Raw genomic sequence first — 14932 nt, 5'->3', positions numbered from 1 at the left:
TTCCTCTTGAAGTTTAATGTCACGCTACAAAAAATACATGTAGGCTGTGATAAAGAAATTAAACTCATCTTATGCTGTTTCATATTTTATTGAAGATGTAGGTACATACAATTAACTTATTGAAACAAATTTGAGAAGATATTTACAAGGAATTTTAGGTAACATTAAGATTAATGTAATTAATACTTTGTAAAATTGTTTGAGTGTGATCCAAGGAATGTTTAAAAGTATAAAATGAAGATATATTCAAAGACAAGTACAGAAAATAAAGAACAAAAATAAAATAATGAAATTATTGTAACATTGTTCATATTCTTTTGATAAAATTACTTAAATTATAATGACTATAAAAATTATTGCCCTAATAAAAATTTTAACTACCTTATGAACGTGCACAACATTTAACAGTGATTAAATTATCTATTAACTACAGAATTATTCTAAACAAATAAAATTTGATGTACCTAACTTATTAAATTAGAATCTTAAACATTAAAAACTTAACTATGATTATTAAAACTTGATATGCTTGATATTCTTGTTTCTGAATGCAAGTCGTCAAAATAAATACTTCGAATAATGAGCACGCTAAAATTAAAAAGTAACGAGTAAGTAACTGTTACTTAACTTTTTGTACTTTTCCATGTTTAAATGCAAACACACAAATACGTAATTGATATTAAAAGAAAAGCATATATTTTGTATAGTATTTAAAACCCTTATCTTTAACAAAAAATAAAGTGATTACCTATTAAACATTTTAACAACTTGCATTAGAATTTAGCAGCGTGTGCTTTTAAAAGTTGACTACTTACCGATTTTCATACTCCATGTAATCACATTATTAGTTTCTTTTTAAATTACCTAAAATATCTCGGAACTATAAAACATATAAATATTCGTTGACTCTGAAATTTTGAACTGGAAGCAAATACTACGTAAAGGGATCCTTCCGAATTTGAGGACTACATGCCTTCTTACATGCTTCTTACGGAACTAAAACCATTTGTAGGGCTCTGTCTGACCGTTCCGGCAATGATGCCACCTCTTGTATACCTATGGACATTTTATGCTAGATAGGTATTACTTAGACTTATTTAACTAACTCTTCAGTCTTGGACGTTACACTTAAATAGAATACTATAAAACCCGCGTCGAATTCATATCTCTCCGTTAAATTAAACTATGAAAACAGTATGTACAGACAAACATACAACTTTCCATACAAAAAGATTTAGAGCGTCATTTTGAGTACTTGACTTATGAAACGTAATTGCATGTCCCATTGTTTTCTTTATTACGAATTATTGCACGCTCTCTTTTGTCTGCACTTACCGAATTAACATTTACTCAGGAAAAGATTTGAAAAGTTCAAAGGTACACACATATCTTGCCGAGATATCAATAATCTTTAAAAAGTAAGACGCAAGTATTCAACTACAAAGTTTTAAAGTTTCAATTAAAGTTTTTGATAGAAATGCCAAATATTTCTTAGAGTCGAAAAATCACATTTACTTACAACAAAACACATTTATTTAACACTGTCACGGCCGAATCACAACATCTAAAAGGAGGAAGCAAAAATTTACAACATTCATTCAATGTTTTACAAATTATTATAATTCTGATAAATTTAAGATACCTACATCTAATTAAATAATAAAAACTACAGAAATGTTCACATATAGTTAAATATTGAATCTGTATAATGAACTGGTATAAATATAAAAGTTGCACATAATACTTAATTATAAATATATAAAAATATATTGCTCAGGGTTCCAGTGGGTCGGTCTATCAAATCAGTGCGTTACAATTATACTATTACTTAATAACGTAGTTACCAAAGGATTTAAACTACAATATTATTAAATGTAAAATAAGTATGTTCAATGTAAATTTCTTCCAATTTATTGGTTGTTCCCTTTCTTTTCTATGCCAAAAAGAGTAAATCAATTTTCTGGTCAGAACAGAATAATATTTTTTCCATGTAAATATAATTAATAATACTAATAAATAAATCATTTAAGTGCCCTATTCTATTTAATCTACATGTATACATAAACGATTTAAAAAACTTACAGGCTACTGATACGTTATAATGATATGTTAAAATTACATTGATATGTATTCGATCACAACGATTTAGTTAATCCACGGCTGATGTAAACGCCTACGTGGTTCACCTAAAGTAATGCGATTACAGAAATATATCACACTTTACATACTTCACTTTTTGAAACGTAAGATTTAAAAACTTTATACGTGAGACCTGATGCACACACAGCCATTGTAATAATCAACTAATCAACAGTTTTTTAAATTTTAATCCTGTAACAGATCTTTCACTCCAATTCAAAATTGTATACTCATAATGTATTTTAGTAATAATTCATTTCAATTTAGACTATCAACACTCATTTAAAAATCTCTTTTCTATAACTAGCTATATCACATTTATAACTTTTGACGTGAAAAAAATATGTTTTTGAAGGTGTAATAATAATTATAGGACTTCTAGCTTTTTGTTTTACCACTCAAAAACAATTCGCGGAAGTACGTTTAATGTGATATATCTCTAATCATTTTTAATTTATGTTTCAATCCTCAGGCCATCCAAGGTCTTCGCCGACGAGGTCATAGAACCTCTGATTGTGCTGAACGAAAAACTTTCGTAGTTTGGTGACCACGGCTGGGTCCACTCTGGGATGCTTGCGACCCTTGGTCTCCCGTAAACATTTGTCCGTAGTATCATTCCGCAAGCAGTAGAAACCTTTAGTTTCGTTAAAGTAGAAATTCTTCCTCCCTGTTTAATAAACGAGCAAAAGTTTAAGTAAACACTCTCTTGGGCTGCCTAGAAAATGTAGCGTGCATAAGGACCATGGAAGGAAATTGCTGTTTAGTGAAATAGTGTTGCCAATCGATTGTACTCTCCTTTTTGGCTATCGATTCAGTAGACTGCGAGCAGTATATACGAGTAATAATCATTATGCCCTTCCGATTAAGATTAATTGCCTTATGAGTCTTGAGCGCATAAGCGCTTAAGACTAGGACCTTTATACTAGTAGGTGTAGAACGATTATGCAAAGAATATATTCTTACCTATTTTATGTTCAAGTCCAAGAAACTTCTCAATGCGCCTGAGTTGGGGTACGGGATCTTCGATCAACAAGTCACCGTTCACTACCAAGATCTGTTCCCTCGGGAATACTTCAAGCCATCGGTGAAGATATGCGTGGTACAGAGATATTGCTATTGGCCTGTAAAAAATCTTTATTAGGAACAAATCGCAAACCTGGAAAAATATTATAATATTATAGGTACCTACTTTGATCAGAGAGTATTCGAGGGATCAGATCAAGTATCATTTGTAATCTTTGCGACATGTTGCATATCATATCTCATTTATTTGTAACCTGACGGGTAAAATTGCTTTTTACTTGCGCAAATCCATTGTGTGTTTCATTGTAGTTCATCCTATTTACGAAAGTATTTTTAGGAAACTAGTGTTCTTGCTTTTATAATTTATGACAATCAAAAGTTATTTTCGCTGAATTTTAATCAAAATGTTTTGATGAATTACCTGTAGGCAACGTTAATCGAGCCATCAGGAGATATAGCCAGATGTTCAAACGGCTTAGCAGCATCTGGCACGGTGTTCCCAGGCCCCGGTATCTGTGGTTGCGCAGGCGCAGATGGAGTGGCTCGGCTTCGAAGCTGCGTGTAGTCCGATATGGCGCGAGTGACCGGCTCCCTCACGATGAGCAGCAGACGAACTGAAGAGTTCATTGCCCGCACTCGTTCTGGTACCTAATAGATAAATAACAAATTTTGTTGTTTCCTAATGTTATGTTACAAATGTGAAATTTATAGCGGATAAGTTATTAAAAAAAAACTAAGCAAAATATGTCTTTGTTTATTAGTTTTTGAAGTCGTACTCAGTTCTGTGGGAACTCGTCTTGACCCATCATTTTAATACTTACCTCTGGAGTGACAAAATAGCTGGGGCTCTTCTCGATGGTGATTTGTCCTTTGAAAGATAACGGCATTTTGCTTCTATACCACTCAAGCCCGAGTGCGTAGTTCTCATCACGATCGAAAAAGTGAACTTCTCCCGAAGCCTTCTGCACCATTGGATGAAGGTAGAGCATTTCAAGAAGAGCGCGCGTGCCACATTTCCTGACGCCAACGATCAAAGCCTACAAATAGAAAATAGGTTAGCACCTAATCCACTTAGGGTGAGCTAATAAAATTGTATGATGGACTGGAACTAATAGAAATAAGAAAATATAAAATTTCTTTCATTCATATTTTTAATTTAAAGCTCTGCTTTCAATATAAGAAAATTGATAAAAGGTCAGCTTTTATTTAAAAAATAAGTAAATGTTTTGTAAATACACTTTTCTTGAACGAAATCTCTATAATTATAGTTAACATTTACTATTTTAAATAACACATGAACCTTGACATTTTAACATACTTCGATAACACTACTTAATATCACGATTTCCTGTAACGGTGTGTAATTAGATTTTAAAAGTTAAATTTCTAATTAGCATGCTTATACTTTCCTGCAGTGACCTACCATCTCGAGCATCCAGTGCTAGTTTCTAAAACTGCGCCTTTTTTTGTTAATCTATACATACCTACCATGTGCCATACTAGACGGTACGTAGTACGGTACTTTACTTTAAATCTCCAAAAATTGTAATTGTACATTTTACTATAAAAATTGGTAAGAAAAACAAATGACAGATTGACTTCGTATCGTGATGAGCTTGCCGTCGATAGGTATTTGTTGTGGTCTTTGGTCGTTGTGCCGGGTCATTTCTGACGAATCTCTGGATCTGGGCTCTGACATAGATTTATCTTTTTTAAACTGCTTACCTGTGGCAGTCTCCGGGCTGGTCTAGGCGGTCTTGGAGGCCGTAGTCGTTTCCTCAGCGCCATCGGATGGTTGATGGTCCGGCTGTTGCTTTCCTGACTCTGCAAGATCTTGCGGTTCTCATTGGCAGCCGACGCCAGACTTGCCGCCTTTTAGAAGATGTGTCAAAAGCATATATTAATTTCAGTATAGTATTTAAATTTCACAGTTTACGCCACGACTTTTATAAATTTGTAATTAAAATCGGATATTTCCTTAGCTCGGAGTTCGGTTGAAATTTTCCTGAACTCAACGTAACCTCTGATGAACCTTAACCTTTTGATGTTATGAACAAGAAATTACAGTACATCAGTCTGAAAACCACGAAAAGGTTGAGTAGTACTTTATCAATACTATGACATTTACGGAAAAGTATCAACAAACATTATGTGTTATTGAGGCAATACAAGTAATTGATAGTGATTTTGTCTCTTAGTTACTTTCTACCATAGCCGCAGGAAGAAATGAAATGGTCTCTCTTATTCGTTGAAACCTCACGGTAAACGTTGCTGTTTATTTTATAACATACTCATATTCGGTTATAGGATAAGTTTTCTTTGCTATATTCATAATAATGGACGTAATCTTACATATTCCGAACAGTAATCAAAATCACTAACTGAATTTCCCTTGCAAAGGTACGAGCGATGTAATAGTTTGATAAGGCTGCTAGACCGCTATAACTCAAGTAGCATATCATGAAATTACTCCGACGTGTGTAGCAACCCTACAATTTGTAAGACAGGCAACTTCCACTAGCTGGTACCCTGGGCTTGGCAGCCACGCCTCAAGAAAGCACGCACTGAGTCGATGACCCCAGACCTGGCTGAAGTTTTGACGTTCAGGTGTTCAGCTAAATGTAGTAAGTATCGCTTTAGGTATAGTACTAGTAGTAAGTAGTAGCAGCCAAAGTGTAAATTTTTCACATATTGACAGCGAGTAAATTTCAATAATATTTAATAGATTAAAAAAAGGTTTCTAGAAAAAATCTACTAAGTATACGGCATAGTACGTGTACAATCCTTAAGATGAAAGTGACTTTTTTCGTTTTCATGTGTTATCAGCTCAACTAGTTTTCCTGAAATTTCCCATTAACACATATCCTGGACACATTTATACAGATACAGTTAAAAATATAAATTGAATTTTGATTATTAATTGTAACACTCATGGCAATGCAACTTAAATATAGTTTACTGAACATGTAAATGTGATTTGTTACATGGACGTACATAGTACAGTTCGTACATATCATATGACAGATAATAATGGATTATTGCGTACTTGATAATTTTGAACCGCAGGTATATTAATAAAGGTAATATTTAATGTATTCTCTCTAATGCCTATTAATATTATATGCTCAGGCTTGATTAGGAGTAATTTCGTGGCCTACTGGCTGTAGGTTTAGTTATTGTATGACGATTTCGTAATGTCCATAGAGCAACATGATACCTATATAATTTTTAATTGCTATAATCGTTACATTAAACGAGAATTTGAATTGAAAAAAAATAATTGGTATTGGAACAGGACTAAAATATAATGTCAAATCTCTAATAATGGCACTCCTTGGTGCTCAGTTTTCGTATTAACGTGCCGCTTTCATTTCCAAATGATCTTGGTCTTGTATCGCCAATTGAGCTTAATCACATGTTATAGGTATTATCTTACAATTGTGGTCATATTTTTTTATATATAAAAGTTATTGATACCAATTCTCCTGCGAAAAATTGCCAAAACTTGATAGCAAGTAAACTGACCTGTATACTATAGAGTGCGCTGTCATAGAGCACATGGAACGTGAGGAAGAGAGATAGCAAGGTGACGGAGAGGAGGGCCGCGGCGAGCTTCGGCCGCGACACTCCCACTACCAGCACGCAGTCCGCCAGCTCGCCCTCCGCCGGCCGGAACGACGAGCGTGGCAACCATCTGAATGAGGAACGACGTGTAAGAGGTTGTAAAGAGGGAAGGGGCAAATAAAGGTGTGATTCTCCTAGCACCAGCACGCAGTCTGCCAGCCGAAATCATCCGAATGAGCATTAAAATAAAATAGCTTGAAGAAAGCGTTACAAAAGCGCTGCGACCAGTAAAGAGGTGACACACCCAGTTCCAGCACGCGTTCGTGACATGAAAAAGCTTGCAGGGTTCTCCTTTTCCAGGCCACGGCAAACAAAATGGAAAGTTGCGGCAAGTTATGGTGCACTTTAACGAATATTTTCCCACACGTCAACTCTGCTTTTAAAAAACTTTTTATTGACTAATCTAGCACTCCTTCAAAGAGCGTTCGGAATCTGATAAAGCTCAATTAAGAGCTTTAAAATTATTGAGAATACTTACAGAATATCTAGCGGCAGAGACTGCGAGCAGCTTCTATAGGTCGCGTCAGGACGCTGGTGTTTGATTGGCAGCGTCTGACTCATCTGCTCACGCGACGCCATGCGGCTCCCATCGAAACTAGCATTAGTTCATCGCACAAAGCGGCGCGCGCGCCTAGCGATTCGACATCTCGCTCATTGCTGCTATGTACGACATTGGTAGTGTATGTTTCATTTTAAATATTTTATATGCATCTGGAACAAGTTGTTTTGATTAAAATGTACAGAAACACACTGTTCTTTTCAGAAAGTCACAATAACAACAAAGAAAAACAGTTATTACTTTAGTCGCAAATGTGACACATATTTACTACGAGTCGCCTTAATCGTTAAGACGTGAGTCGCTTCGTGTGAAAACTTGATTAACCCAAGTATAGTATGTACTGCAGGCTCCAGAGAGGTGAGGGTATAACTGGGACCAACGCCAGGAGGAATGATAAGCCTAATTCTAGCTGTGGATTCTATGAGGCTGAAAAGTCGGTTATAGAAATATAACTGCAATAACAGTTTACCATATTATACCTTACCATTTCAAAAACTTGTGGGTGCAACGCCCAAACCTGTAATAAAATAGAAAATCACAATTAATTAGATATTAAATTAAAAATAAATAATAAAGAAATCTGACGATTCATAAGAATATCGAATAACTCCGAACTAAGACAAAGGGAAACGTTTGTCACAGAAATAAAAAATGTTACCAAAAAAAGAATGTTATAGATGAGATTGAGAAACAAAGTTTTTTTTTAACTTTATTAAACTGTTTTTATTTTAATGTGTCGGTTACGGTATATTGTGATAAAATCAGTCTATCCCACTAGACCAATTCAGTTGCCACATGGGGCAAGTATTCCCATGGGTCATACCTACGACGACACGGGCTGCAAAAGATGAAGAACTACATTTTAACGTATCAGTGTAGTTTGGCGTAGCAGCTAGGTATATCGAAGCAGACAGGGCCTCGTAGCCATTGATCGTAGATACAAACAAGTCGTAGCGGATTACGGCAGCGAATATTAATTATATTGAAGTATATGAAGCGAAAGAACTTTGCAAGGACCTTGGCAAGTCTCTGCCTACCCATCCAGAAAAAGGCGTGATCATAAAATGTATTAATAAATGTAATCAACAATACGCTTGGTAAGAAGTTCTAGGTTTCTTGAAAGTATACCAAACTATTGTTGAGCAGGTTCAACTTACTCCATCACTCCGGCGCGATTGCTTTTCTAAGAAATCTCTGCGATTGAATTTTCTAACCAACAAGAAACATTCACGTCCCATTTTTACGACGTCTTACCTCAGTTTGGTGAAATAAGTCCACCCGTACCTTTGTGCTAGTTCCTATTTAGAACCACGAAGTACGGATTTTACAATTGGTTTAAGTTTGGTTGGAAAAGGAGATCGAGATATATTGGCTTTCGTACATTGTATCCGTGGCACACTTGTTTTTAAAACAAAACTTCTTTTTAGACATTTTTACTTTTCGTTCTATTTTAGGCTAGACTTTAAAACGTAAGTGTAACTAATGCATTCATATTGTTTAAATTAATTTTCTAATGTCCTAAACATTAGTAAGTATTTTGCAAATATTCAGTGTGATGGTAGTCCCAATTATCTAATTTGAAGTGAACCATCATTACACCTGTCTTCATTCATTACTCATTCGCTTGAAATGTCCCACTGCCGACCCATTAGTGGGTGATTAATGAAAACGCAGTACCTTGTTAATAGAATTTCACTTCCTTTAACAAACATCAAGGCCTTCTGTACAAATTAAACACTGAAATAGGTATGCATTTGGACGAGAAATAACCCTACACTGTACAAAATAAAGTGAGTTTTACGACGGATCGTAAAACGTTTCGGTATTTAAATTGGCCCTTTCATTTATAGACTTGATGTAGCAGTGTAACATCAACATCCTTCTGGTACTTTTCCGGGGTTCGTCTTTGACCCAGGAACGACTCTGTGACCATGTTACCAGACCAACCCCCTTATTCACGAACATTGACAAGGCATATGTACATATATTATCTCCCTTTTATACTATTTAGAATAACCTAAGAGTAAGGGAGAATAATAGATAAGGCATAAAAAATAATAAAATGTTTAAGTTTTGTGTTTATGTACATTTAACAGCAGGTATACATGAAATCGAAAATACTCATTTATTAAACACAAATGTCTTAAGCCCTTTTAACCAAATTGTGTTTCGAAAGGTCGTCGGTAAAGAAATATTAATTATCTTCAATTGGCCTTTTAAATTGGAAACTGTTACAAACGTATAATAAAATAATATTCGAGGAAAAATTATGTTTCGAAGATCTCTTTGACATAATAAAAATAACAGTAGGAACAAATATACATATGTGTTGCTTAATTTTGTGTTCTGTCAGATTTTTCCTATTCTATTTGGATCACGATCACGAGTCGATTTGAATTTAAAACAAATCCATGAATGAATGTATCAGGTTATATTAATGCAAAATTTAAATATTTATCAAGACAAGTGTGTCAACAAATTAAACTTAAGCATATTTACTTACTGATTTCAGTATTAATTCCGATTTTGATTTCTTGTAAATGTGCATGAATGGTAAAAGAATCTAGGCTTTTTTCTTGACATTAATTTAGGTACTTCTAGCAAAAGGTCGTGCCCGAAACCGACGAGCTTGCATAAAGAGAGTTATGAATGTGGATGAGGCGAAAGAAGTATGCATGGGTTGCCCGCGACTTTGTTAAAATTGAACCACTTTTTTTTCACTTACCTTACAGCTAATCCGAAATTTGTTATTTACATAAAATGGTTATACTACACAGTTATATGCAGTAAAGCGTGCACAGAAGATTTTGATTGTGGTCGAGGGCGGGCGGTGAAGGCCAGGTCAAGGCCAGAATGCAGCCAGTATTAATAGCACCACATGGGACCGCCAATCGTGTCACGATACAGTTATTTTCTACACGAGGCCGCCTCTCAAATTATATCAGGTAGCCTTCGTACTAGCCTTTGAAGCCTTTTTGCCATGAATACCGTGGTTATTCAGGCAATGCGCGGCATACATACATACGTAGATAAATTGACACCTCTTTCTCGGAGGGGTAGGCAAAGACTACATCTATCCACTTCACTGTATACTCTATCGCTTCATCCGCATTATAAATCCCTTCATGCAATTAGTATTATTACTTTATTTAAGTACCCAAAACCGCTCGTCGGTTTCGGGTAACTTTGAATAGGTAAGATATTGTGATAACAAAATATGTATATTTCAAGATGACATTACTCATTTCTGGAACTTTTATTTTATACGAAAATCTCAGGTTATGATTCTAGGTAATATTTGCTGTATTATCTAGATTTATGAAGTCACTTGCTAACCCCATAACCGTCAAATCTTATAATAGGCGATCCGTGAGCTCTTCTCCAGCGGACAAACCCTTTTTCAGGATATTTCTATTGATTTATAAGTCTATCATATTCGGTGATTACTTTATTATTGTTTAAGTAAAAGAGTTTTTAAAATAATACTTTGAAACAATCGCAGCACTCGTCATAGGTAAGTAATAATTAAAGTCAAATATGTATAAAAATCAATTAACGTAAATTGTGGCTTTAATGATTATACACAATCGAGTAATTAAGTCCCTTTTCTATTTTGATTCCAATTTACTTAATGAATGATATTTCACGAGGACCAACAAAATTACTTCTTTAAAATGGGCAAGTGTCATCATAAGAAATTAATTTTATTTTGTTTTATTTATATTGCGTATTAAACTTGTATATAATATATTATACAATTATTATTCACTTTCAAACTCACACTAATTTTATTTCTGACAAACCAATTTGTAATTCATGGAAAATTCGTACGTATTAGTACATTTCACGATGTTTGTTATTACGTCATAATAGGCTTGAAGCATAATTTAGTAATCTAGATTCAACAGTAATTTTCTGCTGAAATGATGTTTGGTATTATGTATATTCTCGTGTTCAGACGCATTTTCTATACCATTACGAGTAATGTTTCAGAAGTGTTATTAAGTTTTGAAATACATGAAAAGATTCGATCCATACTATTTCACTCTTATAGTTTATATTAACTACAAACCTTGAGACTCCTCATTTAATTTTATAAAGATTGGCAGTGAAGTGCAAACATTAAATAGCTCTATTTAATTTAGTAATAAATAAGTAGGAATTATATTGCTTCAGGATGTTAATAATAATATGAAACAATAACAGTTTTCTCGAGTACCCTAAACCAACGAGTTTCAAGCATGAGCATGAAGAGAGTGGTGAAAATGGATGAAAGGCTATGCAAGGATTATAGCAATTGGAAAGATGTAGTCTTTGCCTAACCCTGGAAGGAGGCGTCATGTATAACAGTTTTAATTGACAAAAAGAAGAAATTTAATCCAATCATCATTTCAGCATTGAATAAATCAAAATGATGTAAAAACAGTCTTGTATTCGGTTCTTGCAATAAACGTTAGCTAATTAAAGAATGGAATTGGTTCGCGGGATTTTTTACGGTCAATCATAAAACGGGCTTTATAAGCAGAACATAAAACGATACCTAGGAGTTTACGCGAGTCAGTTATTTTATTTTCGAATAAATGCTTGCAGCTGGGATTGGGCAGTTAATTATTTTTGATTCACAAATTCATCTCTTATATAATTCTTTAATGATACTTACTTAAACATAACAACCTTATCATATAACTTTCAGGTCAAGATTCAATAGTGAATACGCCATAATGGGAGAGAGTGCATAAATCCATACATAAAATAAATAGTAACAGGCCGATGTTTGGGTGGTGATGGAACAGGGGAGGTCGGTATTTTTTACTTAGCCACAGAAATTTTGCAAAACAGTGAACGAAGAGATTTTACGAGATAGATTTATAAAAACAAAAAGTTTTGTAGACGTGCTCCACCGACGTTTTATTGTCGCAATTTAACTCGTATCTTCTCACTTTTTATTGCCGAGCAGTTTAATTTTACGACGTGACCAAATATAAAATACTGTTCAAATAAAAAACAGATTAATTGCTTGGATATTTTGTCTAACTTAATAAAAATCTTCAAAGAAAGTGGTTTTTCTGGTCTATTTGTTTCTTCCCTTCGATACTGAAGATATAATCATATTAAATTTCAGTTTCCTACACTGTTTAGGCTATGACATCCGTGACAGAGTGCCAAAACAGAAAAACTATTTTCTTTTAATCCATCCAAAATTCTGTTTTCTACATCTGTCATCATCTATCACCACCATACAATGTGTATTATCATACTTATTTGTTCCTATTAAAAAAAAAACAAAGAAAAAAGTCATTTTATCAGTTGATTTTCCTAGCTTACTTTAATAGAGAATAATTAATAAGAACTTGGGAGTTAGCCAGACGGATGATATTGTAAAACGGAGCTCAAAACTTTCATTACTGTGTTGGTTTTTATGCAGTTTTTCGAGGAAAATATACGGGCACATTTTCATTACTGCCCCTATAACTGTTACTACATTTCGCGAAATGCTAAAAACAGTGGCATGCAATTGTTTTAATTTACTTTGAGGCCACGGCCGGCGGCTTGCATGTCCTTGTGGTCCGACATTTCGTGCGATATGCGAAATTACAAAAACATAAGGGCTTAAATGGTATATATAATGTTGTCGTTATTTAAAAACTCTTGAAAGAAAATAAAATTAACAGTATTATTTTATCTCTTAAACTAGCTATTCTGAGTTTGGATACTTGTGAAGTTGACGTCGTTGAAGGAAATGCTGCAGTGCACGCTTTGGAAGCGGCAGTAATTTAGTTTTAAGTTATTTATTTGACCTAAAAAATGTCGTGAAATCAAAAGATATGACAATTATTATTAGTGATATAGAAATGTCCCATAATAATGAATTTGAATTATTGGTGAGTAAGAAATTTTTGTGTACCAGATTTTGAGTTGGACCAAGTCTAACGTATTTAAGAAAACTGTAAAAATTACAATTACATTACAGTACAAAAATACAGACGTATTCATCATATTCTAAAAATCACATTTTTGGCTTTACCCATATCGACTTTTGCTTATCGATATGGGTAAAAGCCACAAATATAGACAAGTTTCGGTTAATATTTTATTACATGTATCTATGCATATAGATATTCAATTCGTTGTGTGCACTTTCTATCTTTCCAACCGCAATCGATTCTATGAGAAAAATTTCTACGCTACTTTGTATCTTATTTAAGTTAAAAAATTACTAATCTCTTAAGAAAATTTTAGTACAAGAAAATAAAAACAGAGTCAAGGTTAACTCCGACATCAGTGATAATTTGAGCTGCTCTTCACTGTTGTCGGCTGAAGATACAAGGCATTGTCATGAAAGGCCTGTATTCAGTCAAGTGGGAACCCAAAAGGTCGACCTCCATGTATCTTTTTGAGGATCGAGGCACCTTTATATAATAAAAATAGGGATGCTGCCTTTTCTATTCGCCTTCGAATTTGTCGAGTAGTTTTAGGATAAGTATCTATTTAAATCCTGTTGGGCGAAGTCTCTTATGTTGACTTCGAAATTGGTTTTGAAATTCAAATTATGGACTTAAAGGATTTCTTGAAACTTGTTAGGTCAAGTGTTGTGACTGTTTTAGAAGCAAATGGTTGCTCAATTACTGAAAAACAAGAAATAAAGTGAAGGTACTTCCTATCATCATGTCATAACTATCTATGATGGTCTTCATAACCGTAAAAAAAAGATTTAACCGTGGTATATTTGGTAAAATCACGAGATTTTGACGATGAATATTCATCATCATTTATTTGTATTCTTAAGAAGAATACACTAGCAACAACTACTTTTTTTATTTAAAAAGTTGGACCCATATATTCATCAGGTCAAAATTTGGTAATGGTGGCTCGGACAAATGAAGTAATACGTCTGGTAGTTATTTCGTTTAATGGAAAATGAAAATTAAACGTTGTCGAGGTATTCATTTTTTCAAGTACTGTGTCTCATTGCCCACTTAAATGTTATCACCTATTAGCTGTTTTTTAATCAGAATATTTCGGTACAGGGAAATGAATTTAACTTACCTACATTTTACAAAATCCTACAGTATTTTGTTTACCCGTCGGGTGGAGAATTTTGAATGACGTTATCCACGAGCATGTTAGCGTGAGTTTCAGAAATTCAGAGAGCAAGCTGTATTCAGGATTCAAAATGATGTACCTATTGTACAGGACTCTTGATCTATACACAGATGGGGAATCCATTTATATTGGTCAGTTTATGTAAGAATAATCTTTTCCTGGATATTGGTTTACGTGAAAATTTTCAAAAACCTTTCCAAACCGGTGCTGATTACCAACATATGAATATATGCAATCTGTTCAATAGATTTGGTTGTGGTTTTTCTCTTAATTCTTTTTCTTATCTAAGGGCTCAAACTTTGTCGCGACCATGAATTTAATATATTAATAACTAACAATCCGCTTCAAAGTTCGAGCTCTTTTAAATATTTTAAAAGTTTTTTCGGTTATCGTTATGTACCTAACAGAAAAGAGGTGTAATAGTTTCAGGTGTTGCTTATTTTTTTCATAACACTTGCTTTGAAGGTTACGATAAACTTACTA

At 34.0% G+C, this 14932-nt stretch overlaps 1 protein-coding gene across 1 annotated transcript; it reads right to left on the bottom strand.

Moving 5' to 3' along the window:
• Positions 1-364: 364 nt before the first annotated feature.
• Positions 365-7480, bottom strand: LOC106139069 (heparan sulfate glucosamine 3-O-sulfotransferase 1). Its single transcript, XM_013340408.2, has 7 exons — positions 7265-7480; positions 6688-6856; positions 4888-5034; positions 3984-4199; positions 3584-3810; positions 3103-3260; positions 365-2806 (listed from the first exon to the last, which is right to left on the bottom strand). Exons 1-7 carry the CDS (start codon positions 7363-7365, stop codon positions 2601-2603), a joined length of 1224 nt encoding a protein of 407 aa, XP_013195862.1. The 5' UTR covers positions 7366-7480; the 3' UTR covers positions 365-2600.
• Positions 7481-14932: the final 7452 nt, after the last annotated feature.

Source organism: Amyelois transitella, chromosome 5 (assembly GCF_032362555.1).
Source record: "Amyelois transitella isolate CPQ chromosome 5, ilAmyTran1.1, whole genome shotgun sequence".
In the NCBI taxonomy this organism is placed as follows: Eukaryota; Metazoa; Arthropoda; class Insecta; order Lepidoptera; family Pyralidae; genus Amyelois; species Amyelois transitella.
This window is presented reverse-complemented; position numbering and strand designations above follow the sequence as displayed.